The sequence below is a fragment of the Struthio camelus genome, chromosome 7 (assembly GCF_040807025.1).
Source record: "Struthio camelus isolate bStrCam1 chromosome 7, bStrCam1.hap1, whole genome shotgun sequence".
In the NCBI taxonomy this organism is placed as follows: Eukaryota; Metazoa; Chordata; class Aves; order Struthioniformes; family Struthionidae; genus Struthio; species Struthio camelus.
The window spans coordinates 24,016,850-24,044,590 of record NC_090948.1 but is presented as its reverse complement, the minus strand read 5'-3'; the positions used below and the strand labels follow the sequence as shown (position 1 = coordinate 24,044,590).

The following is a 27,741-nucleotide window of genomic DNA, read 5'->3' as shown; positions in this document are numbered from 1 at the left end:
AGAGTTTCAGTCAGAGGAGACAGTCAAGCAACTGAGAGAAAACACCCACATACCAGAGAAGAAGTGAACTTTGAACCCTTTCTTGGAGACTGTGTTGTCTGATTTGAACTCCAGTCTCATGCTGTTGCTGTTTGATGTGATTACTTCAGGTTTCTCTGAGCCACAGAATTTGCCGTGCAGCTTGGAGTCAGAAGCCAACCCACTGCGAACCTCAACATAGTCATATTTACAGATCTGTCAAGAGAGGAGGAGGTTTCTCAGCTCAGTGGGGTCAGAACAGAGCATTTCAGAGGACAGGGACAGATGCTTGAGTGACAGGGAAAGGAAACACCCTTAAATTCAAGCATGCTCCCAATTTCCCCAAATTCTCCTCCGTCATTGTCCTCATACATTGTCCTCACTTGCTGCCCCAGTTGTACAGCATGGCTGTGTTTTATCAGAACAGCAGGGGTTCCATTTAATTTAGCTAAAATAATGACTCCCTCCCTATCTGAAAGCTTGACAGCTTGACTGAACTTCAGCAGCCTGTTGAATTAGGGAAGAACCACTGCCCCCTTCTACAGTGGGGGAAGTAAGACCTGAATGCTTTGTTCAGAATCCATCCTTGGCAAGGCAGAGAACTCTCTACTTTGTGTTTATCCTGGAGGGTACTCTACTTCATTGTTCATTTCCAATGACCTCCCTACAAAAGCAGCCCGGGGGAAAAACACCAAATAGGGATGGAAAACACCTACAATTATTCAAAGCTAGAGAGAAGATGGAGAACAGAAGCCCGTTTATAACAGAATAGCTTCAATCTTTCCACTCCCTAGAGAAAGCATATCCAGATTTCAAGGAGAGCAATTACTGCTAATGGCTCTCAAGGGCTGGGAAACAACCATAAGCTCCATCAGTGGGACACACAGTCTCTACTTCTTTGTACCCCAAAGACTTATTTAGTTCTGGGTTATCCAACAGTTACACGTCCGAGATACAGGGACTGGTTACGTACATCATTGCCTTCCAGCTCAAACACTTCGAACTGCAGAGAGATCCGGTACTGGGCTGGAGCTACCACCTGCCAGACGCAGTTTTTGTTAGTAGGATATTCCTTGGGCCATCCAGGGCTAGTGATGGTCCCATTGAGCTTGGTGATGAAGCCCCCACAGGCAGCTGGAGAGGCAATAAATGAACACAAGGTTTACTTGGTTCTGTTCAGACACAGAATTTGGGCCACACTGTTAGCTAGAAAATGAATGAGACCCTGGATGGTGGCACATTTCAAATCCCAGCCTCCAGAATAGGGGTTACAATGGCAGGAGCTATGGAGAAGACAGAAACTTTGCCTACTACAAACCACAAGTAAAGCACATACAGCCAGTCCGTGGCCCTAGGAGCCACTTCCACTGTTTAAGATTAGTCTCCACTATACTCTATGGCCTTGGGTTTACTGTGAATCAGCAGACTTGACATATACAACACAGCTGGTAAGGCCAGCTTAGTAAGGTCACCCACATCTCTGATAGAATTCAAATGCCTGACCTTTGCAACCTCAAGCAAACACCTGTAGCCCAAATCAAAAGCATGAAGAGTGATGACACACTATTCTACAAACCTTTGAAGTTCACCAGCAACTGATTAACTAGAAGATAATAGAATCCTAAGGAAGACACCTTTGTCAGCTCTTTGGTGGTTTGATATATGTGAACAGCATCTTTGCTAGGGAAAACTGATGAGAAGTGAGAGACATCTCTATTCTCCCATTTCCTTTAAAAATTCAGGACGTTTCAGCTTCATCCTCCTGAGGGAGGACATGGCTTTTACATCAAAGCAATCAACAGTTTCAAATCAAATCAAATCCTCAGTTTGCTCTTTTGATGCAAAATTCTACCTGCCATGAAGCAATTTTTTTCTTGCTGTTTCCTGGGGGTAACGAGATAAGGCCAGATCTTCAAAATTCACAGGGATAAAAGCTACCTGTGTCTTGTTCCCAGTAACATTTTGCATTAAGAGAACTAACCCAAAGGAGCAGCTTCAATGCAAAAAGTGCAGTGAAGCTGCTTACCAACCACAAGTGTTTTAGGGACTTGTTAAAGCACAAAGGGTAACATGACACCAAGGGTGTTGATGGTAGAGCCTAACAAAATAGACAAATAAAAACCACACAAAGCATTTTGATTTTCACTCAAACTTTCCAATCCATTTGTTTATTACCCTTCACTTCACTAGTTTTAGCAGAGCAAGAACAACCATTTCCTCCAGTGGGGCCTAGCTTTTATCTGAGACACCAGGTGGTTAAATTCACATTCCCCTCCATCAGGGTGAGCACAGCTGTCTCGGTTGGGGATTATTCAGCTATATGGACCACCCCTGTGTCACATCAGAGCGGGCAACAGTGACAAAAAGGGGAGTACCACAGTCCTTACCATAGATCTGCACCTGCAGCTATCTGCCCAGTAACATAGACCTGCTCTGTGCTAAAAAGGCAGGACAGCACTAGATCTCTATCCTAAGGGATTAGACCAGGAGCTTTAGCCCCTTCATTTATAGTCTGTGTCTCAAAGGAAGAAATTTTCCTGCAGTTTTGAATGTAGGCCCCAAAACTAAAAATTGTGTCTTGTGGTGTGCTCTCAGTAGCCAGATGCAGTGCATTTTATCTTCACTATGCTGTTGCCTATTGCATTACATTTTGCATAGTAACACCTAGAGGAGCAAAAGCAATCAACTTTGATGTGCATCACTACATTTTCAAAGACTACCCTCTCTGTACTGCCCACAAGTGGAGTTTGAAATAGGAGGCTAAGACTGAAACCCAGAAAACGCCTGCCAAGTTATACCAACTGACTTGCTCAGAACTTTAAGAAATTATTTAAAAAATAAGGTATGGCTTCCAAAAGTCTTTTGCATGCACCTAACTGCTCCCACAAAGTCAACGTCAGTCTTGCTCAATATACTGGCAAAAGTAGAAGCCAGGGCAAACCAGGTCACTTTGAGAGTCCCTTTCACAGTGTGTGGAGTTCCCTAAACGTATCTCAGCTGATGGGGAAAAACTAAGAGATAAGATCAATATGTGAATTTCACAATGCTGGTAGTTGTACTGTTTGTGGAGGTAAACACTCGTTGCTAGAGTCTGGTTATACAAATATAGTGCTGACGAAACAGCTTCTATCTAACAAGAAAGCTTTTTTCGCATCAAAAAACTGGAATTGACTCATTACCCATTTTGCATGGTAAATACTGATAGTTTAGTCTACAATAAGAAGTTCTTTAAAGTTTTTCAGCCTTAGATTGAAATACTTTGATTCTGTAGCACTGCTGTCATGCCATTTGGTAGTCACAGTTACTGCCTTCTGTGAACTAGGCCCGTCATCTGAGATTCACCTCCCAGGAATACACTTGGACCACTCAACTGTCACAAGGTAATGACCCCTCTCTGTGGTGCATTGTGGGAGCTCTGGTCTAAGCACGGATCTAAGACCATAAAGGACAATTGTTTTAAGAGGGATTTAGGCAGCAGAGAATCAGTGTGTTTTCAGCTCTTCACTCCAAACTTGATTTGAATGGGAAACTTGACAAAAGAAAATGCTTTGTGGGGCAGGTACACACAAACAAAGAAGCTGGAGGGGAAAGGAGAATCATCTCCAAGCTAGTTCAATTTCATTATTAGCTGTAGCACCCATCCTAAAGACAGATGACCCAATCTGTAGGCTACTCACCTTCACAGCTCTTCTTATCAGCAGTCAGCTCGTAGCCAGGCTCACAGGTGCACTTGTAGCTGCCCAGTGTGTTCTCACAGAGGTGCTCACACCCACCGTTGTCTGGCAGAGAACATTCATCCATTTCTGTCAGGAGAAAACCAGAACAAGTCACACTTTCCAAGCACCCAAATCTCCTCAACATTTTCTCAGGCAACACTTCTGGGCAGAAAGACCAGAGCCCTGACTGATAAGTAGAGCCCATGGACCAGGCACTGCTGCAAATCTGACAAGTGCTAAAGCATTCCTACCACCAAAAACTCAAAGGCTAAAAATTACTCTCACCAGCCACAGGGTCTAACAGCATTTTCTCTAGATAGAAGCAGGAAAACATAGTCTCCTGTAAAGACTTCACTGTATTTTGTTCTCATTTGCTTTTTATTTGTTTTTGTTTTTTATTCCTCATGCTCTTGCATGACTTGACATATCAAAAACCAGCTCATTATGGTGCCCACGATAATGGAGCTGTAGATGGGAAGCCATACCCCATTGAATGGAATACAGCAAAGGAGCTGGGAGGACATGCAAATTGTTTTTCCTGTTTGTAGACGCATTAGCTGCTACCCTTGACTTTCAAGTCAGGTTCTCCCAATCAGATCTCAACAACCTGAGCTGACATTTTAATATACAGAGAGCCAGATTCACTAGCTTCTCAACCTGGTTTCTGAGTCCATGCACATCCCTTAATGGATGGTTTTATGAACATGCTCCAGTAAAAGTTAATGCTATGTAGACCAAACAGGAACAGTCCTGATAGCACTGTTTTCCTCAAAGGCTTCCTACAGTCAGGAACCCTCTGCTGTAACAGTTCAATCCAAACAGATTCCATTTTTCTGTTTCTATTTGTGGACTTACTATTAAGAGAGTATTGCTTTGCTGCTCCATGCTTGGGCACATTACAATAGCTTCTAATCTGGCTGTTAAATCATTTGCTGACAGAAAAGAGAGGCTGCAACGTCTACGATCATCAAAAAACCCATCTTCACCAAGGTCTTCACCAAGAGAGGGACATAAATGCTAGTGTCCTGGCCTTGTGCAGCCATATTTCACAGAGTATTTTCTTTCCTCTAACATTTGCCATCAAGAAGAAAGGTACAATGTGAGTGTAAGACAAGCATATCACTACTAACACTTCAGCCATATAAACACCAGGCTTCAGTTATACAATCAATCTGTCACTAAAATTAAGATAACTAATAAACAATAATCTTAGAGCTTTCCCTTGAGATATACATGGTGGGATGGACATTAGATAATTGCTCTTATCTTCGTGACACTGCCCTCTTGGACCTGACCAAAGACTTACCCTCTGCGATCTGACTGTTTGCAGATTTAATTTTGCTGAAAAGCTAGAAGTTAGCACTGCATGCTCTCACAGGGCATTAATTTCAGTTTGATCCTTAACTCTGTTTTCTTTAAGCTATTTTCTTTCCCAATATTGTAAGACACGTAATCGTAGCTCTGTACACAATTAATTAAGGCAAAGCTGACCCAACGCTCAGTCAGCTGAGGATGGCAGTCCACAGACTGCCCGCAGAGCCATCTAATTTGTTCATGTACTTTGTTTAGGGTACAGCAGCTGGTCACAATCCCTCTGGATGCAGCAGACTTCAGGTCCCAGCTTGAAACTCCACATGGAGCTTGCAGGTATGTCTACGCAGCTTTTGCAAACTGACATCAATAAGCTCTGCCCACAAGGCAAGCTGGCGAGAAGCTGCATAGCTACAGCTACTGTGGTGCTTGGCCCAAGTAAATATACTTTGCCTCACAGCTGGACTTAATAGCATGGACTCAGCAACACCATAAACATCCATGGGCTACATGGTTTTCGGTTCACACCTGTGTATCTGACTAGACGTTACAAGATCTAGTCTGCCAGCAAAAACTGCACAGACAAGACCTGTGTCTGCAATTGCACTAGCACTGCATGTTTATGCATTTTAAAAAAAATCAACATCTATTTCAAGGCATCTTTATCCCAAGGAAAGCATCCCAGAGGCAGATGTACTCTACAAACTTGCAGGAAAACCTCAGATTATACAAACTGACTTGCTACGGGCCAAGAAGTCTCTGGCTAGTGCTAGTCCCCAAAAGACATCTCTGCCACACAGTCAGCCTGCACTATTAGCTCCTGAAGGAGGCCAACACATCTTTGGGAAGAAGTACTAACTGTGTCTTTATGGAATTTGAGAAATTTAAAGAGGGGAGTCCAAGAGTGATGAGAGTTGTCCAGCATCTGGAATGAAACACCACAGTATTTGCCAGTGATCTTGTAATTACCCTAAATGGAAGACAAAAGCTAAAGTAGAAGTAAAGAAAGGACTTACACAATCCAAATACTGGCATCGCAGCTACTAGGTTCAGGGACAGGTGTACAGAAATAAAAGAGAAACGTGATTCTATCCACCTCACAACAGCTCTAGCAGGTATCTTCCCAGGCAGTTAGGTATTTGCTTCTTGCCTCTATTAAGCCACCAGAATTCTTGGAAAGGACCATGGCTTGCGTCTAGCTCTTAAGCAAAACCTTTCTCTTGGCTCACATCTTCCTGAAGAGGATCTCTGTTTAGGAATACATTTGTCTCCTAAAGCTCTCCAGTCTCCCCTGGGATTCTACTTGCATGCAAATTTTCCCTCTCTCCAAAGTTTTCTTTTAATATAACTTTAGACGGTTGTTTTTAACACTCTGTCTATAGAACTAGTAACCTTCTTCGAAAATGTCAGTGTCCTCTGGCATGGATAAATGGGGGGGTCACATGCTGTCCAGCTACAAAATACAAGGAGCTAGTGCCTGTGCTGATACTGACCTATAGATGAATTGCTAACATTTTTTGAGGTAGGCACTCTGTCTCATCAGGAAGGCAGTGTTCATGCCTCAGCATCAACACCATCTACACTCTCAAAGCAATTTGTATATAAATTTGATATTGGCAGTTGTACAGACAAGATTAACAACTTTCAACTAAAAATAGATATAATGGTAACCAATTGCTTTGGTATGACAGTAGGTTAAGGGATGAGTGATCCCTAACTTTGATCTTGAGAGGTACCAGGTCACATACCTTTAAAGAAATTTGCTGCAAAGCCTGCTTTATTGATGGTTGCATCTGATGCAAACTTCATCCATACTTTATTTGAGCTGGATTTGACATCTTCTGGCTTTTCATAGCCACAGAAGTGACCGATCAATGGGCTGTGTTCAGTGAGGCCATCTCGGATCTCCAGGTAGTCATAAGAACACGTGTCATGCCATTCGATCTGCAAAGGGAAAGGGCTGTGCCTGTACCTCACTGGTAGGAGTGCTCTAAGTCCTAGTTATGCAGACTTTGCCCATCGATCAGCTTCCAAAGGAGCATCCCAGACAACTGATCACAACTAGGCCCTTGCATCATGACTGCCGTTGAACATTCCCGCAGCTGAAACCACACTCAAGCATGGGCACATGTCAGTTCTACTGCCATTTCATGGCTATCTTCCAGTGAAAAATGATCCTTGACTATCTACAAGCTGCTTTGCAATAAGAAGCTTAAGGGACAGAGCAGAACAACTACAAACAAAAAGGCTCAGGGAACAGCCCTGCAGTTACAGCTAGGAGGTAGTAGTGTCAGCCCTTTCCTGAACTATGCACAAGCCATAGTGTCCTGCGGGCTAGATGGGACTTACGTACCAACCCAGGTCCTGTCCACTCCTGTCTGTGACTTATACATTAGTAGTCAGCAAATAGATCACAGGGCTCCTGACCAACGGTCTAACGCATCCTATAATCTGCTGGCCTGAACCATGATGTTTCGTTGGAGAGTCACAAGTATGCTGAAATATGCCAAACCCCTGTGAGAGCAACAGGAAATTTTTGCCTGGAATACAATTATTCAATTTCATTTGACCAGAGAGAAAAGATAGGCACACATGCATCCCTACTTAACACGATCAACTATTTTGTGCCCCTTCTAATTTCTCCTGTCTAGAGTAAAAGTTTTCAAAAACTCATCATATTTAAACCTTGGCTTCAAAATCTCTCAGCAATCTTCTGGTGAGGAGAAACAATTTTCTGAACTACTCGAAAGACTTCTTTAAGCAAAATATGTTATTATTTAAATCACTTCCTTTTTAATTTTGAAGGACTTATGGAGCTGTAATAATCATTCAAGAGCTTACAATGACCTTTCTCACCTCAAAGGCTTGGAATGTGATTCCTATGTGAAAGCCCTCAGAAACTGTGATCTTCCAGATGCACTCTTTGGAAGGTCTGTAGTCATCCGGGTAATTGGGAGATTGGATCTGGCCAGCATCTTTGTGAACTTCTCCACCACAAATAGCTTCATAAAAAACAATCAACAAAAACATGAGATTACAAGCTTTTCATTAGCTTAAAGCCTGCTCCAAACACAGCCTTCTTCCTCATTCAAATCTACATTGATACCACTTATTCCATAAAGGGAACACGCAAGTCATGGAAGTTTTTACAAATCTAACATTTCATCTTAGTGACTGTGTCTTCTATTTTGCTGTACCAACCTCCTTGGAAGGTGAACAAGTGGGGACAGAGAAGAATTATGGATTTGTGTGTTTCACAGTGCTGGTCACCTTCATAAGTACTTAAAAACTAGTATCCAAGAAAAGATGTAAAATAACAAATCAAAAAAGGTTGCAAATCTAATCCAGCCACACGATGGCAATATTAACAAGCACGAGGAGAGCAGTTCACCAGGAGACCATCAGGCTGACGGCTAGGCATGAAAACTTAAGCTGTGCAGTAAATGCAGGAATCAATAAGTTTAAAGGCCAAGAACAGATAACTAAATATAAAAGCTAGTTTAATACAAGAGTAGCAGAGACCTCAAACACAACAGAGCATACAGCATAACTTTCTGCAGGACTGTGTAACAGGTTAATACCTGTGTTACTCCACGGTCAAAGACACACACACACACACACACAGAGCTAAAGAAGGCAAATAAATGTTTTGGCTGTGCTTAAAATCCAGCAAATGCAAAGCACTGACAGTAAGTACAAGAAAGATGACCTTGCAATGGCCCCTGTTGGACATCAGTCTCCCTCACACTCAGGATCTTCCCACATCACATTACGTTAGCAGTTCAGGTGAGGGTCTCCCTACAATGCCCCAGAGTGCTTGTGTGAGGTTATGCTGTCTTGGTTTTGCCTGGTGAATTACTAACATTTAACTGTTACCTATTTAAAAGCACTGTTTTGCTGAGGTACTGCTAATTTTTTTGCTATAGAATCTAGTGCTAAGGCTGAACACTATTACATACCTGTAACTAAAATTTAGCTGCAGAACACAATTTAGATTGCAGTTCCAGTTTGTATATTCAGAGCTAGAAGCGGTGCCAAAGAAAGCCACTGGGGGATTCTGCAAGGAATTGTCACCTCCACCTAACAGAAAGAGGACTACAAGAGCAAAGTAGAAGACTGACGATTGTTTAACAGTCACGGGACTGTCAGACAGCACACAGTATTTTCTCTATTCATTGCAGTCGTTTACACTGAAATTCAGGTGAGTAGCTAATATACTGGAAGAGTTTTACTGCAAAACGGAAATAACATCTGCTGACAGAGCCTGAGAAGCCAATAACTATGACAAATTCAGGGCATCTGGGCTTGCTGGCAGACCCCACTTCTGGACTTCAGAACAGCGTCGGGAGACAGGTAATACCAGCCCAGAACAGAGCTATTTCTTGCCAGCAATGCTGCAAGGCAGTACCACTAGCATCTTCTCCAAGAAATCATGAAATCAAGAAGAAAAGATTTTCTTTGAATCTCAGGAAAGCAACAATATGACTGAACAGTGAGGACACTTTCACTGTATTAACTTCCTGTCATATAGTATCAAATAATCCTTCCATGATGGGGCTACTTGCTTCCATCTCTTTCCTCCTACCTATAAAACTTTAGGGTCAAGAACTGGAGGAAGCCGAACCCAAAGATAAAGCCACACCCCAGAGGTCACAGCAAAGTTCAGCCGCACAGGAGTTTACACGTACTCTCAGTAAAGGAAAAGGAAGAGAAGCAGTGGTAAAACCCATGTTTGCTTTTTAACATGTGAGGGAGAAGAGTTCTTAAAAAAAAAAAAAAAAAAAAAGGAACTAACAGGAATACAGAGAGCTTTTGGACAAAAATCAATAGGTAGTTAAAAATTTCAAGATAGTCTCTCTTAGAAATAAAAATTATCCTTATTGCTTAGACACAGAAGTTATTCAGCAGCTGAGCAAACTACCTGAAAATGAGGAAAGAAATAAGCCATTAACATAGCTTGAATTAGAGGGAAATAGAAATTAAGAAAGATTTTTGGAAACATTCCCACTTCAGCAAATAAAATATGCAGAGAAATGCAAATAATCTCATTACCTGCCCCTCCAACAAGAGAAGGCAGAGTTACGAAAAGAACTATGAAATGGGCCATCGCTGTTTCTTGGTACAAGCTGGCTTCCATCAGTAACTCTTTGTGCTCGCTGTCAGGCTTAGCAATATATTTTATACCTTCCCAAAGGGAAGCTTCTTAAGGGAAAGGGTTATGTAAAAAGCCTTGAAGAGGCAGGAAAATATGAACAATCAGCAGTATACAGAGTTCATCCACTAGATGCACAGTCTACTTCCATTTGCTCTCCTCAAGTCAAGTGAAGTAAGTATTGCTCATTTTTACTGAATATTTAGGGATCATTTATTAATCAACAGGAAATATGAAAAATTATCCAGAGAAAACAAAGTTTTTCAAATTGACTGTGGCACATAGCTAATGTCAAATAAATTTTCTTTCAGTATCATTTATCAGTATGAAGCAAGATGCCATATTAACACACATGATGAAGAACAGAGAAATTGCTTTCCAAGAATATTCCTCAGCTTGCTTTTTTTTTTTTCTTTTCTTTTTTTAAAAGTTAGACCAGCTATCACTGGGGGGTAACCCACTGTAACAATTGAGTTGAGTAGCCCACAGAAGCCATAAGTCAAAATAAAACAGAACAGGCTACTATAGACACAGTAGTTTGATCACTTCTAATTTCAGCAAACTACCATAAAAGGGGTGTTACAAACCACCTGGGGTCCAGGCAGCAGCTCTTTCTCTGGAGAGACATAAAAAATAAGGCAAGCTATCTCTGTTTTTGGCATAACAATTCCTGTTGAAATCATATTTTTCTTATGAAAAGGATTTGTTAGCCGCACACTGTTATAAAATCCTCATATGTTTTATTTGCACTTCCCCAACAGTACTGTATTTTCTTCACTTCCCTCTCCTAGTTTCATTATTCATGAGTATATTGGACATTCAGCATTGGATTTCCAATGTCGCGCTTATCCCTGTGGCTGCAAAAAAAGGACGCATCATTGGAACTAATACAGTCAGCCTCAATACTGTTGACAACACTGGTACTTCTAAGAAAACGCTTCTTGCCCAGAGAACAGCAAGGCTTTTAATACGTTCTAGAATCATTATTGTCAAAACTAGGCATATCTGGAAAAGGGGTATTCCTGATTTATCAGTCACTTGGGCAGCACTGCTCATCCTCTAAAGCAGTCTCAGCCTCCCAGTGCTTTGCAATCTTCTGAAGTACCTGAGCAGAAGCAGAAGTAACATGCTAATTTTCAAACTTCTGTAAGTAACACACACGAGGGAGAAACCAAAGAAAAGTCTTCTGCATTTGAATGAAGCAAACAGCCCAAAATAAGACACATTAAGTGATATAAAATCTATGATCTCCAGCAGAACCTTGCCTGTTATGTTACTAAAAGTAACCCCGGCTACACACAGCACTGCTGCTTCCAGAGACCAGTTAGGGCAAACAACAGAACCATGGCCTATGGATGGAAGCTGTTGTTGGCCTGCACTGCCAACCTATTCCTGCAAGCAAACGTGATGATCTAGTTTACAGATCCAGGTCATGTTCTCTCAAACAGCCCACAAATTCTGCCAGTATCCTTAAAAACAAGAGTGGGGCCATGTCTAACCACATGGTGCAGCAGAACTACTGCCCCATAAATCCTTGCATTCAGCTCTGAGTGTTCCAGGCAACGTGACAGAGTCCTCCTAGCTAAGGGCCGTACCTTCATAGACCACAAAGAAGCCCTTGCCCAGGATGTTACTGCTGCTCCGGAATTCGATCCACAGCCTGCTGTCTGTGGAAATTATTGGTTCAGGGATCTTGTCGCCACAAAATCTACCTAGAAGGCAGGAAAGAGACAATTAAGATTTCCCAGCTGACTGGCAGCACAGTGCAGCAGGCTCCTGTGGTTTCCAAGAAGTGAAGAGAATACGTGGTTAAAGGAGCAGTGCTTGAGTAAAACACACTTTCACTACCACCATTCGTGCTTTTCCATGAGATTCTCTTTTTGCACCCTTAATTCATATTCTCCTAAATTATTAAATTAATAAAGTTTTTTTTCCACCTGGGACCAGAATCCAGCATTCACAAATGCAGCCTCCATTGCCCTGGTAAATTTAGCAGGGCTCTTGTTTTGACCACTCAATTGCGCAGATGATCTGACAAGGATAGGGAATCATTCTCTGCTCTCCTTGAGGCGTGGCATTAGGGAATATCCCTTCCTTTGAGTAAGCCTTGGGAACTCCTCAGCCCTTTGCACCTGAGATCAAATTGCAGAAGTCAAACTGCGGGCTAGATGGGGCCATGCTGATGAGAAAGAGGGTTACACAGATCCCTCACACCATCATCTAACACAGCGCATCCTGTAACAAGTGCTACAGACCCCTTTTCTCTTCTGCTCTTCCTCCCCCACAAAATCTACCTCTTTCTAGTTAAGCCTCTGCAGTCATTCAGTCTCTCAATGCTCAATAGCTTTGAGCTATTGAACCTCCACTAGGTAAAACTCTGTTAATGTCTTACCTGCAAGACTAGCACCTTAGTCCCCAACAGCAGGCTGCTTTAGTGACTCCCTACACTGGAAAAGGAGACAGACTGCCTGACAGTCAGCAGGCCTTGAGCTGAGAAGGCTGTTGCTTTTCCTATGTATGGGGGGCAGAGTGGTTGGTCCAAGGCCTGTGCATTAAAAGCCTAGTGACCCTCCTGCCTAGTCAGCTGCCCTCAAACACCCTTTTACTCTGCCTTTCCCCTTTTTTCCTCTGTGGAGCTCCCATCTAAGTATTAGCCCAGACCATAGTTCTACTCAGCTCCTCCATTCCGAATTCCTTGTACCTCTAAGCTGCCCAGCACTGCTTGGGCAGTGTGGCAGGCCCACAGTTTAACAGCAACATCTCCCATCTCCACTTCCAAAGGGGATGCCAACAAATAGCATCAGCACTGCAAAGCTCCTTCCTCTAGGGTCACTGAGCAATTACCTCCTGGATTTAGACTTGGAGTTCAACAAGGATGTCAGGGAGAGGAAATGCACATGAGGAACTAGATTGAGCAAAACCCTCAGAGTATGATAAAGGGCCCATTCATGGAAAGTTATACACCATGTAAAGGCTGAGTTTTCACACACTTCCCTGGGAAAATATGCAGTGCACATGTATTTTTTTTCTCCACAAGAAGTCCATGCTTTCACAATTCACACTAATCCCCCTCCCTGCCCCCCGTTGAATTGCTGCCTGTCTGCCTCTTCCAAGCTAATTTCATGGGCTCAGCCCCTTGTGGGAGCTGTGGCTGCTCATACAGCCTCTCGTTCCAGATGGAAACGCTCACAAGTCCACCTGCATTAGGGGTTCAGGAAGGTGCATGGCTTTTGAAATACCTTCCAATTACTTGGGAGAGAAAATAAATAATGAGAATGTAAGTCATAGCCGCTGGAGCAACATTACCTGCTGCATGTGCTGTAGAAACCAGCAACAGCTGCTGCCAACCCCAAAAGCAGGCAGGAAGCAGTAAAAACTGCTGCCAGCTCCGTATAGGAATGCAGGCCCACAGAAGCCTCTAGAGAGCAGCACAGCTCCAACCTCAGAACCTCACCTAGCATTGAGGCTGGAATTTCCAAAGGGGCCAAGGTGAGCTGCACACCTCTATAGCCCCAATGACCATGCTGTCTGATGAGCCCAGATCTGTGCTGCAGCATCAGGCACAGCATCCCTAACACAGCTGGTGATGCTACACAAGCTAGTTGTGACTTCCTTACTTTTCAGGGAGGAGGGGCTGTTTGCACTGTTTTATGTACAGGGACATGAGAGATTAGGAGACAAGGTCAAGATGAGAGCCACTGGCATAGCTGGAAAAAGAAGATGGGAATCCTCACTGCCCGCTCTGAGCTCTCCTTCCCCCACGGCCATGGGGAACGCACCAACTGCTGCACAGTCTAAGGGCATTGCCAGGTGTCTTGCAAGCTCCCCCTGGCACTCTGGACTAAGGTGGAGTCAGCAGCAGTGCAGGGTGGGAGACAACCTGAAGTCTTCTGATATCAGGAGGTGGAGAAATAGAGAGGACGCTGAGGGAGAGCTGCATTTTCTCGAGATCTTTGGGAGTAGTAGTAGGGTAAAGCCCTTGCACAGTTAGACATCCTTGGCATGATCAATAATCTCCTCACTTAGAGGCAAATTTCTAGCTGGAAGTACAGAGGCCCAAAGTACAAACTACTCTGTATTTATATTCTCACGGAGAAATAATTGCAGGACCTTGAGCCAGGAGCTGTACAACTGCTTCATCCCGACTGCCTGACAGTTCCACTCAGGCCTTATGGAAAAGCAGTTAAAGTGGTTAAAACTCCACAGACCACCTTTTTAATCCCAGCTATGCCCCCGACTCACTTTCCTTTGTGACTCAGTTCTCAATTGGAAAAGGAAGGAATAAAGCCTTTGCTACTAAAAGGCTTGGAGCTTGAATCATTTGGTAGGAATACAACACACTGACATCTGGATGGACACGTTAATGAATAGCCAATGCCCTAGCTGGACACAGGCCCCTTAAAGGTAAAGGAATTTTTTTTTGCAATAGGCCTCAAGGAGAATGCACAAAATGCAAGAAAAATGAAATATCCACTCACCCAGTAACGGAGCCTTCCTCCAGTAGCCATCACGCACCTCAACATAATCATACCAACAAAGGCGACTTTTAAACAGGTCCATCGATGTGAAGTTTAACATAATCTGCAAAGAGAAAGGACTCAGGCCTTTTTGCAAAGGGAGCTACTTCAAAGAGAAGGCACTGCAGATTACGTGCTTCGTCTCTGCTATTATGCTACATAAGGGAGTGCGCAGTAGAAGACAGTCAGACAGCTGGCTGGATTTTTTTAATCACCTTTCATCAAAAAGAAAGGCTTCTTAAGGTGTTTTAACAGAACAATACAGTACATGACAGCAGATATTACAAGTAACTTTACTGTCTGTTCTGTAACTCACAGTCAATGCTCCTCAATTAGTAAAAGACTACTTAAAAAAAAGGCCTAATTTTGTTTTTACAATTAGAAAATAGAATCCTTGGTTTTGATTAATATAAATTATATAGAAAAACACATTGCCCAAAAACAGAGGTGTTTGGGGGTTATTCCCTACATAAATGACACTTCTTGTAAGAAATAGATAATTTTACTGACACATTTGTTTCACTGACACATTTCGTTCTTCAAATACATCAATAGCAAAAGGAAGACTAGGGAAAACGTGGGCCCGCTGCTGAATGGGGCAGGTGCCCTGGTGACAAAGGATACAGAGAAGGCAGAGTTATTGAATGCCGCCTTTGCTTCAGTCTTCACTGCTAAGGCCAGTCCTCAGGAATTCCAGACCTTGGAGACAAGAGAGGAAGGCTGGAGAAAGGAAGACCCTCCCTTGGTCGAGGAGGATCAGGTTAGAGATCTTTTGTCCAAACTTGACATCCATAAATCCATGGGCCCCGATGGGATGCACCCATGAGTGCTGAGGGAGCTGGCGGATGTTATCGCTAGGCCACTCTCCATCATCTTGGAAAGGTCCTGGAGATCAGGAGAGGTGCCTGAGGACTGGAAGAAAGCCAATGTCACACCAGTCTTCAAAAAGGGCAAGAAGGAGGAGCCAGGGAACTCCAGGCCTGTCAGCCTCACCTCCATCCCTGGAAAGGTGATGGAACAGCTCATCCTGGAGGTCATCTCTAAGCATGTGGAGGACAAGAAGGTGATCAGGAGTAGTCAGCATGGATTCACCAAAGGGAAATCATGCTTGACCAACCTGATAGCCTTCTGTGATGGGGTGACTGGCTGGGTAGATGAGGGGAGAGCAGTAGATGTTGTCTGCCTGGACTTCAGCAAGGCTTTTGACACTGTCTCCCATCACATCCTCGTAGGTAAACTCAGGAAGTGTGGGCGAGATGAGCGGACAGTGAGGTGGCTGGAGAACTGGCTAGATGGCCGAGCTCAGAGGGTTGTGGTGAATGGCGCAGAGTCAAGTTGGAGGCCTGTGGCTAGCGGTGTCCCCCAGGGGTCAGTCCTGGGTCCAGTCTTGTTCAATATATTCCTCAATGACCTGGAGGAAGGGACAGAGTGCACCCTCAGCAAGTTGGCTGATGATACTAAACTGGGGGGAGAGGCTAACACACCAGAAGACCGTGCTGCCATTCAGAGGGACCCGGGCAGGCCAGAGAGCGGGGCGGAGAGGAACCTCCTGAAGTTCAACAAAGGCAAGTGCAAGGTCCTGCACCTAGAGAGGAATAACCCCATGCCCCAGGACAGGCTGGGGGCTGACCTGCTGGAAAGTAGCTCTGCCGAGAAGGACCTGGGAGTCCTGGCGGACAACAAGTTAACCATGAGCCGGCAGTGTGCCCTTGTGGCCAAGAAGGCCAATGGTCTCCTGGGGTGCATGAGGCAGAGTGTTGCCAGCAGGTGGAGGGAGGTGATCCTGCCCCTCTCCTCAGCCCTGGTGAGGCCTCCCCTGGAGTGCTGTGTCCAGTTCTGGGCTCCCCAGTACAAGAGAGACATGGAGCTCCTGGAGCAAGTCCAGCCTAGGACTACTAAGATGATTAGGGGACTAGAGCATCTGTCATGTGAGGAAGGGCTGAGAGAGCTAGGCCTGTTCAGCCTGGAGAAGGGAAGACTGAGAGGCGATCTCATCAATGTGTACAAGTATCTGAAGGGGGAGTGTCGAGAGGATGGGGCCAGACTCTTCTCAGACAGGCCCAGTGACAGGACAAGAGGCAACGGACACAAACTGAAACACAAGAAGTTCCTTCTGAACATGAGGAAAAACTTCTTTACTGTGAGGGTGACAGAGCATTGGAACAGGTTGCCCAGAGAGGTAGTGGAGTCTCCTTCCCTGGAGATATTCAAAACCCGTCTGGATGTGATCCTGGACAATGTGCTCTAGATGGCCCTGCTGGAGTGGGAGGAGGTTGGACTAGATGATCTCCAGAGGTCCCTTCCAACCTAAATGATTCTGTGATCCTGTGATTCTGTGATTTCCACGTTCTGATAATTATGCTCATGTGATCACTGTGATTCAACAGCATTCAGTGGCTTTACAGAGCAGGATTTAGCTTGAAAATTTTATCCTTTTGGTCTCTTTCTTCCATAACAAGGATTACGGGCCTTGCTCTAGGCCTATGGAAGTCACTGAACGGGACATACTTGTAGCATTATGTCCTTGCAATATTTGACCCATATATTACATCTACTTCCTGCCAAAAGAATGTCATTAGGTTAAAATAGACACTCTCCTCCCAAGGTGAAGTAACGGACCTGGCAGGATGTACAGAATGCTCGTAATCATGTCACTTACTTTGTTCAGACTTTTGCAATTCTCTGACTTTGGACAATAAAAGGAGATTCATCTGTTTCTATACAGATGAATCTCCACAACCAATATCTGTTCTAAGCTAGTGCCACTGCTGTGATACTACAGTGTACCAATTATTGCATTTGCTTAAATATGGCAAAATAAGTAAAGCACTTAATCTGAACCTGATTTTTTTTTTTTTAATACCAGTGCTACAGCATTTAGATGCTGGGTCATATCTGATATAACTCTTCTAAAGAGGCTGAGGGGCAAAGGGAGAATTTACAGTAGCTGAAGTAACATTCACACTGTAAAAGCCACACTATAATTGTTTCAGAGCCTGGACTATTCATGATACCTCTTCCCCTTGCAAAGCTCTCCCCGAAGCTAAAGGTGGGGGTTCAGCACTGCATAGAACTGGGCCTGCAGGCAACAGAACTAAGTCCAAGAGCAAGATGATTACTGAAAAACATGTGATCTCTGCCTTTGTTTGTTTGTTTGTGTCAGAGTCTTAAACACTTCTCAAGGGTGGTCCTCAATGAAGCTGCTCTGCTGAGGAGTTCCAAAGCCACGCTGCGATATGAAAGGTATAAAGGGCTGGTATCAATGAATTAAGGAAAGATTTTATTTCTACATGAAGATCAATAACACAAAAGGAGCTAGAAAGCAAGTGGACGGAAGGGCTGATTGAGCTGCACTGGGGCTCAGCATGAGTCCCCTGACAGGGGCATTCTGCCTTGTGTGATAGCAGTAGGTCACCGGTGTCACTCATGACTCCTCCAGCTCCCCCCAGGACCCCATCTGGTTGGCACATTTTATGCAACTTATCTGACTGACAGCAGTCTTCAAAAGGGGACTTCCTCAGCTCTCAGCGCGGTCAGCTAGCACGTGGCAAGCTGAATATGTGAGGAAACTATCCAGGAAGGGTTTTGCCTTGAACTGAGAGGAGTGAGTTCGGAGATCAACACATTGCCCCCAACTGTGAGGGGTTTCTACTCCCATATTAACTCTCCTCTTCCTCAGGACCAAGAATTCCTGACACCTGGGACTCCCTCCCTGCAGGCAGGTGAGTCTCTGGGAGGACAAAGACGTTGCTCAGGAACCTTTTCAGGCTCCAACTCTGCACTCCAGACATGCAGAGATCTAGAGTATGCTGCCAGCTGCTGACACTATTGTCACAGGCAAAGCCACTTCTCAGGGAAGTGCAGAGCACTCCTTGAGCTGGTGTCGCACCTACCTTCTCCCCTGGGGTCACCGAGATTCTCCAGACACAGTGGGAATAGGAGGGGTAACCGTTTGGAAAGCCAGGGGCTGAGAAATTCCCTGTTGTGTCCTGCAAGGTCTCTCCACAAGCTGCAAGAGACATAAAAAACACAGCAGCAAGGAGTTACCCTCTGAAAGACGCCAGGGGCTGTTGAAGTGTTTGCACCTGGCTGCTGTGTGCAGGTTGGTGGCTTGTACTCTAAGGATGCTTATTCAGTTCCCCCTGGCAGTGGCCAAAAGTGCCATTTACCATCTGACACCTCACCAAAGGGGGTGAGGTGAAATTTGCCAGGATTACCACGTAGAAGTTTATCAGTACAGGGACAGGGAAATAGCCTCTAAAAAAGGCACCCTTCTCCCTTCCCCCCTCCTTCCACTTGCCAGCACATTTAGGTTTTAACCCTGTTGAAGAATATCTGATCCGTCGATCAAATACAAAATATTAACCCCTCCACAACCCCAAGACGGCTGTCAGCAAATCTCTTTTCCCTTTATTATATGCTGCTCAATAAAGTTCTCCTTAGCTACCATTGTTAATTGCCTCTTTTTGGTTAAAATATTGTAACCAAAGCAGGGCAAGCCCTCCTGCCCCTAGGCTCTGGCTGTCCAGCATCTAAGGTGCTGACCCACTGCACAGGGTAAAATGTGAACACTGCAGCTTCCTCTGCTCTCCACCTTGCCTTTTTCTGTGGCCAGCTGCAGTTGATGAAATGTAAAAGCCAGAATGACTTTTGGGAAGCAAATAATATGCACATGCACATGTTTCTTTAGGGAATGGCAGCTTCCAACATCTGGGAAGGCAGTGACTACTGTGGTTCCTGTCCTCTGAGCCTGGAGGACTGCGCTGGAACAAGGAAAGAGTATGTACATGTGCAGAGCAGCTGACTGGCTAGGTCAGAGAATCACACATATCAAAGCTCCCATTTCCTTGAGAATGTGTGATCACCAGACACATGCAAATAACCATCCCACAGAGCACGGACCTTGTCTCTCCTGCTTTCCAGTTGCTTAATTTCATAAACTGCTGATGTTATAAAGCTGCCCTTGACCTGCAACTTGGTTTCCTCAGTGACGGCAAGGCAGCCCCCAAAAATCCCTCATTAAGCAGCAGTGCTTTGAAAGATCTGACAAGACTGAACATCTGGCTCCCTTTCTCATGGAAATGCCAGTGATGCTCCTCTGCCTGATGCTATCACACACACATCAATTTTTCAGCCATGGTCACATTTAGATGGGCAGGTCGGAAGTTGGAGGTGAAAAGAGACCAGTCCCATTCAAGAAGTTTAATATCTTCCATAAGGGGGAGAGGGAGTCACCTAGGCTAGAAATTCTTCATTTCCCTGAAGTACTTTGACCCACAGCTTGACAGGTCAGACAAGATGAACAATAGGCAGGGACACAAAAAGGGGTTTTGCTCATCCAAACAGCTCCTAGGGGTGCTCTAGAAGGTGGAGTCACTACTGGGAATGAGTTGCACATATTTCAAGGCACAGGTCAGCACAGACTCTGGCAAAGTGATTCTTGCCAGGAAAGGCAAAGGTATTTAAAAACTGCTAGAAAGTAGCACCACTGAACAAAACAGGTAGGAAAAACGCATGCGCCTGCCCTAGAGGTATAAAGCGAAAAACGAGAGTTTAAAACCTCCACACTGCTCCCTCCTTCTCAAAGAAACAATTTTGAGCCCTGAGAACACCCCTTACCATTATGCAACTACAAAGGACATTGCACAGGGAGTTTTAGTATCTGCAGAAACAGCTAATCTCCAGCCTCTCCCAACATGTCTGGCAGGTGATGATGTCTGTATTCTTCACATCGGCAGAGAGAGCTGCTGGTAAAAGGTGATGGCCTGCATGCACTGGAAAAGAAGCCTGAAGACTTCTATTCACAGAACAAATATACTTTCTTCCTTTCCACCTCTTGCAAAGATGCCTTGACTTGTTATTTGTGGCACAATCTGTTAGGGTAATTCCAGCTTGATTACCCTGGATGCTTCTAGGACCCTCAACCAGGAAATGCATAGTGCCCAGCAGATGAACATCCCAAAGAAGCTGAATCTCAGCCACACTTATTCTGAGGGCAGCAGTCATTTTTCAGCCACTCCCCTGGCATCACCACAAGCAGTGCAAGGTCTGGAGTAGTCATCAGCTTAGGATGACTCTAGGAATGCAGGCGTCTGGCAAGGTGTCTTAGTAGAGAGAGGATTCCAGTCTATAACTTGCCAACATATATGAACATTCTCTGCTCAAAAATCTATATGAACAAAGCTGCCCCCATGAAACCATAAGGAAAGCCCTAAATCCCTGGGAACACACTCTACATTACCACAATTACAGATTAAAGAGCATTACTGCTCTCCATTGAATCACAGTGCCCGTTACAGACAGCCCAGATCTAATTCTCCTAAGTGTAATCACACAGTAATTGGAGTAATTATGGAGGAGGTACTAATGTATCTACCAGCAAACACTGCTCTGCTAAAATGTCAGAAAGGAGACCTAGCTAACTATCCAAATCCCGCAAAAGAAACTCTCCTAGAAGGATTTGTCTGGCTTTTCAGTGCAGAAGAGAGTGATCGCCTGCAGGTGCAGAGGGTAACAGGATATTAATGAGCAATGCATGTGCACTTGCAGAGCACAATCTCTCGCTGCCCATCAATAACCAATACAAATGTACTCCACTTAGTAGCAAGGCAGACAACAGGTCTAGTGAGATGAGTGTTTAGTGCTTCTGGGTTCCAAGAGACTGAACCGAGGTGGTCTTGGCACATGGTGAAGAGGCTGCTGCACACTTAGCTGCTGGAAAGGAACAGAAGCGAAAATCAAGGCAGAGGAAGCAATAAATGCTTCAGAAGTCATTTTCAAATGAGGTAGCTGAGAGACAGGCATTTACTACTCATCAGCTGATTACCAGTATGTTACACCTTGTCAAAACCGCACTGGGAACTGAATCAGAAGATGTAAGGTAGGACCACTCCCAATTTAAAGTTTAACTATTCCTGCACAGTTGGCACTGCCATGCAGGCCTGTTGGCTTTTGCAGAGCACAAGAGAATGGGACAAGCCATTTAAAAGTCTTTTGTAGGGACTATACCCATCAAATCATCAACCATTTGGCCACATTAAATCTAGCATTTGCCACTATGCAGCAGAAGGCATACTGTCTTCCAAAAATTCCTTCAGCACGTTTCATCTGGCTTCACCTAGCTTGGCACTAGCTTTTAACCAGCAGGTGTAAACTTTGGTGAATTAAGAGCAATTTAAAACAGCAGGGTTTTAGAATGCAAAAGCTAAGACAGCCCTAACTATAGCATCCACAAAAGCTCCAGTCTAATGACTTGGAGAGCTCTGTCTCTTCCAACAAACACAGCAGTCATTCTGGCAAGTACTAACACACACTGTAACTCATCTTCCATCATGCTAGTTGTCTTGCAGGGTGATTCCCAGGCATTCTCAGGTGGGTGCTCTCTTTCAAAAAGGGAAAACCATCTGCCATTCAACTTCTGGACTAGGTTGTTGTGTTTTATCTAAAAATTCACACCTAGACTACTGAACAAAGTTGTCCTCAATCAAAGATTTCATTCAAACTCTGTTTTGAACATATAACTAACGTCCCTTGGTCTTGAGCTCCTGAGCTTTGCCTTTTGCAGAAGTCATTACAGAACTTTTTCAAAACTACAGATTCAAATAACAGCTGCAAATATCTAAGTCATTAAATATATTGCACCTCTTCTCAAATGCAGCCTGTATATAAATGTTCACGGAAAGTAAAAAACCAAAACTAAATAATAGACATTGAAGAAAACAGGTTTAATAAGCTTAGCGCTCTGATCATTCTGCTGTCAAGTGTTCTGAACTGGAATAATCTCTGCTAAAGCTTTGTGACATAAACAAGGAGTAGAAAAGTTCTACTGTGCAAGTAGAAAATTCAAGACTCAGAATTCTCATTTTAAAGAACATTGCTTTGTAGCTTTTAATTTGCCTCTAACCTCAGATCAGTGTTGGATTTTTAGCTCACCTTGAGAAGTCTGAAGCTTTAGTCGAATGCTTCCAGTTAAGTGAGTGGAAAGTCTGACTGGATTAACTCTGGCTCAAACAAACATATGGGGCAAGGCTTTTTTTTTTTTTTTTGAGTATTCAAATGACTTAATCTCCAAACAAATCTGTGAGATAATTTTCCAAAAGCCACATCTTGTATGAGGCCAAATAAGGCAAATTTCAACAAAAAAGGAGTTTGTTTGAGAAAATTACAAGAAATTAAAAGAAAAAATTGTCAGGACTTGCAAATCTAAGAAAGTTATACCACTACAAGCTAAAGCAGTCATCCCCAAACATCACGGACCCTGAAGTGCTGTTCATCCTCAGAATTTATCCTAGACCATTATGAACCCATACTGTCTAACCTGTAGCTGGATACCCAAAAGGGGTCCAGTTATGGACCATTTTCCACAGCCTCATGAACGGTTCACAGACCAGTGCTAGTCAAACACTGAGTTAAGATGTGACTCTCTATATACTGGTAAAACCTACCTCTCCTTCCCACTTTCTCCCCTCTCCCTGTGATGTGCTTATTCCAAGTGGAATCCTTGTCCTGTTTAGCACATGCTGATTTAGGGAAAGTTTAAGATCAACCAAAGCCACTCTCAACTGGATCAATATGCTGGCCAGATCAACCGATTTAGATAGACCATTGGGCCATGACTGCACAAGTCTTTTTTTTTTTTTTTTTTTTTTTTTACTTTCTGCGTTATTACTAATGTTACAAAGTCACTCTGCAAAGTCAGAGCAACTCTCTCATTTGCCAGTATCTTCTCATGGATGTTTCACTACCAGCAGAAATGCAGTAAAGCTTGTTAAACTTTCTCCCTCCCAGCATCACATCTTCCCTGCCATCTCCCTTCTTAGCTGCTGCAGTTCATGCTACAGTCCCCAGAGTGTGTGCCATCGTCACTGGAGCTTTTTCTTTACATCCTCACAGTCAAACTGTTCTTAAATCTGGCAGATTCCTTTTCTGAAATCTGGTTTTCCCTATTAATCTACTCAGCTAAAACTATTGCACAAACTTTTCCTAACATCTCCATTTTAATGGGATCCTTCTGCTCTCATGGGTAAATTTAGTCTTCTCCCAGTCAGATCTGTGACCCCGAGGCTCTTCTGGTGAATCTTTGCAAACTCTGGATAGGGCGGGAACCAGACCAACAGTCTTCAGTATGTCACATATATGTAGATGGGATCTCTTTCAAAGCTCTTCCCAATCTATCACTCTTTTAGCAGCAAAAAGAGTGATGCAACCCTCCTCTAAACAGCCCACAGTACCAGCTTCAAGTGCCTGGTTGTTGTACAAATCAGCATCTTTGAGCTTTCTCCCACATTACCCTCCCAAGCCTCTGCACACCGTAACCATTCACAGAGGCACCCCATGGGTCTCCCTAAGGCTCTCCCTTGGGACAATGCCTATAGAAATAACTCATTAGAAGTTTGATGGCTGGTGTGCAGAGACCCCTGCCACTGTCATCCTCTTGCCACTTTGCTAACTCCCCACCCTGTTCATGGTCTTGTATGTCATTTCCATGCTCCTTAAACAGAGCCTACATCCCTAGTTCTGTTTTGGACAGTGTATGCATAGAAAAAAAACAGCAAAACACATGTCACGTCCTAACCCCTCTCCTCAGCCTGCTCTCCAGCTCCTCTTACTAGGTTTCACTAGAGACTAGGCAACTTAAGCCCTAAAACAAACAGGAATACGAGTAAAGTACTAACATTAGGCAAGTTCAGGTCTCCCACACTTTTAGCTTGAAGCATTTAACGGTCTGTATTTCCTGAGTCATTTCATCAAAGGGATCATTAAGGTGCTCTGGAGCTCCAGTGCTTTCCAGATAAACCATGTGTGTAGGATAAAGCTGAAGCCATCCCCACAAGCCATATTTACCTGGGCACTTGTACAACTTCCTTGCCTGAGCGATGTCCCCCAGACTCAGACGAATACGCTGACCAATGGTTGGCCGGACTCCGTTACCATCACGACGAGGGAGGATGGTGTCGAGAAAAACCCCTCTAAAGCAAAGAACAGAGACAAAGAGCAGTGAAGTAGGGAGAAGTGGCACGATGCACAGAGAGTCATCCTGGTAAAAGATGGGCCTCCTACACTGTCCCTTTGACCATGTATCCCATGCTAACATGTAAGCGTAAAGCAGTTTGTGATAACTGTACGTCTTGAAGTACCCAGCTCCCTACAGTAGATAGCTTCCAAATGTACAGGCAAATCTGCCAAGCCAGTAAATTTTGCTTTGGATCTATCAGGATTGCTGCCTCTGTTTCCTTGCCATAAATCAGGAAACGCAAAAATATATCCTTGCAGAAGGTTCATGGCACATCTGGCTCAGCAGGAGTGCAGATTGGACACTCAGCCAAATGAGCAGAGGGAAGGGGAGTTTGTTCAGTAGCAGATGAGGCTAGGCTGGCAGTTTCCACAGACAAGAGAAAAAGATCCAGCACTCTACCTCTGCTCTGCATGAGTTTCCAGTTTCTCTCTGCCTCTTTCTTGTGCTACTCTTACTTCCATGCGGTCCCTAATACTCAGGAGTTCTCTACTGCACTTGTGATCTCACTCCAGAAAAGGATTTAAGCTCAGGCCTCGCTTCCAGCAAAATGCAAGGTCAGCGCATACAAGCGCAAGAGTTTGCATGCAAACGAGACCCAAAGGCAGCATTAAGACTGCAGAGCTGAAGTAAGAGGAAGGAATCAGAAAACAGAGCTCCAGGCTGTAAAAAAATGTGCTCTTGAAGCCAGACTGCCCACTCCATAGGAACCATTTCGCTCCATCCCAGAGCGTCTTACTGACTTCATGCTGCAAATCCTAACTGTGAGTTTAGATCTTGGCCTCAGCTCTGTGAGGCAGACTCCTCTTTTTGAAGGAAACAATATAGTTGTGTGTAGAGCCTGAAGGGAAAGTCAGGGCAGAAGTAATAATTTTAGTGCTGCCTAGTCCTGATACAAAAGTCTTCAAGTCTGGGCTAAACATTAAGAATACAAGTAATTCCGTTCATAGGGCTGCACAGGTGCGTAAGAGCCTTGGGAAGGAGTCTGAGAGAGTTTTTGCTTTCATTAAATTTTAAATAAATACTGTAAGCAGAGCATTTGGATCAGAGCTGGCCAGAGATGCAGTGTTCTTGAACAGAAAATATAATTTGATTAAACATATTTTGTATGGAAAATTCTCCTGTAAATGTTCGAATTAAAGGAAGAAATGGAGGGGGAGAAATAGAATCTGTTTAAGAATCTAGAATCAACTCTTGCAGGGAAGATGTGTTGGTCGATTTTGGTGGGAGGAAAATTCCTGATCAGCACTAAAGTCAGTTCTCACAAGTTCTGAGGTAAATCCATCAAATCTTAATTGACAAATTCAGGCTGGCATTCTTCATGCCAGCTGCATGCCTGGGGCTAAATTTAAGAGGTCTGATCAAAAATAGATTCTGCATGGTAGTAAATTTTCAAACCTCCTCAGGAATTCACGGAATAACTTTGCATTTGATAGGGAGATACTTCTACGGCCGGATAAATGCTTTTTGTTGATCTCCAGGCTCAGCAAACAGGGACAAATGATAAAATTTAATAGAGAAATCACCATTTGCACATGCCAACCTTTTATTCTTTTGACCACCCCGATCCTCACAACCGCGTACTCCTAATCTCAAACCTCCTGCACACAGTACACATTTAAGGTAGTGCCCAAACAATGCAAATGACCCACAATACAGATTTACCTTGTACTACCTTATTACCTGCCCAGCATATTTTCTTCTACAAGGATGTGCCCAAGGTTGTGGCACTGAGATTTCTGGTCTCACTTTTTCCACTAACTGAATTGTGTACTCCCTTCACAAACTTTGCTGAACAAGGCTCCAAATTGCACTAAGTATAGTTTTTCTCATTTTACAAGCAAAGCAACTGAGAAGGGAGGAGAGTCTTTCTGGCTGAAATCACAGGTCCCACAAGAATCATGCTGCCCACCCAATCCCCACAAGCAAGAATCCTTAAGATCATGATCTAGAGTTTCAAGTCTCCTTGGCAGAGTTGCTGGGGACTCTGAAGACAATGTTTTGATTCCAAAGAATGAGCTGGACAACCAAGATACTCAAAACTGATTTTAATATTACTCCCCTTGCAGGGAGGCAGCTACACGCACGCATACGTGCTGGCTGGGAAGGAGCAGAGCATGCTAAAATGGCTTTGGAAGGTTCCTGAGGTATATTTACCCAGTGCTCTGTGGGGGGGGTGGGGGGGGGGAACAGGAGTCCACCACACTTCTCTTCACCCACCTTGCTTTTGCAAATATTTTCCAGGTTCTGCAACGCATTAGAGCTTAATGCAACTGCCACATATCTCTGCAATAGACTATGGGTCTCCTCTAAGGTTCCACTTACCATAGAGAGCCAACCACAAATGCTGAATGTAGCTCTAAGGAGATGTGACCTGGAATTCTCACCTTGAGAACGTGTTCCTAGCATAGTGCATGATGCTGTCAAAGTCATAGGTCTCTCCCAGAGAGTTCACTTCCCCAGCTTCCATCTTTAAAAAGTTGTACTCCTGACCTGTGATGCAAGACACAATTAAAGGGAAAAAACAAATCTCTCGCTCTCTCAAAAAAAAAAAAAAAGGTATGAAAGGGACATGTTCCTACCTTCCAACAATTCCAGTTGCACACCCAAATCTCTATTCACCCACTATTTCAGCCCTTGGTCGAGGCAAGGACTAGCAGTACTTCTCCTTTTCCATATTAGATCACAGACTGCAAGGAAGATTTCCACTCATCCAAAAGTAGGTGGAGTAAACTCAAGGGTTATTTTACCTTGCTGTATGTTCTCTGTGATGATAGTGACATGCTGGTCCCTGTCAGGCCGTGTATGCTCATGCCAGAAACCAACCACGTGACCCAGCTCATGAGCCACAATGCCGAATTTGTCACAGTTCTTTCCAATGGATATGGCCTGAGGGCCCCCTCCTCGGCGACCCACATACGAGCAGCATCTTAAAAAAAAAAAAACAAAAAAAAAACAAAAACATGCAGCACATCAGAGAATTGGGTAAGTTTGAGGCACAGAGACAGGCAACTG

At 44.0% G+C, this 27,741-nt stretch overlaps 1 protein-coding gene across 1 annotated transcript in view; it reads right to left on the bottom strand.

Moving 5' to 3' along the window:
- TLL2 (tolloid like 2) overlaps positions 1 to 27,741 on the bottom strand; it is a 102,477-nt gene that overhangs the window by 9,945 nt on the left and 64,791 nt on the right. The window contains exons 6-16 of the mRNA XM_068950326.1: positions 27,477 to 27,655; positions 27,114 to 27,219; positions 24,558 to 24,682; positions 18,608 to 18,723; positions 14,676 to 14,778; positions 11,793 to 11,909; positions 7,902 to 8,047; positions 6,794 to 6,989; positions 3,696 to 3,821; positions 992 to 1,152; positions 54 to 234 (exon numbers count right to left, since the gene is read on the bottom strand). Coding sequence (XP_068806427.1) covers positions 54 to 234; positions 992 to 1,152; positions 3,696 to 3,821; positions 6,794 to 6,989; positions 7,902 to 8,047; positions 11,793 to 11,909; positions 14,676 to 14,778; positions 18,608 to 18,723; positions 24,558 to 24,682; positions 27,114 to 27,219; positions 27,477 to 27,655 — 1,556 coding nt within the window. The remainder of the gene's footprint in view (positions 1 to 53; positions 235 to 991; positions 1,153 to 3,695; positions 3,822 to 6,793; positions 6,990 to 7,901; positions 8,048 to 11,792; positions 11,910 to 14,675; positions 14,779 to 18,607; positions 18,724 to 24,557; positions 24,683 to 27,113; positions 27,220 to 27,476; positions 27,656 to 27,741) is intronic.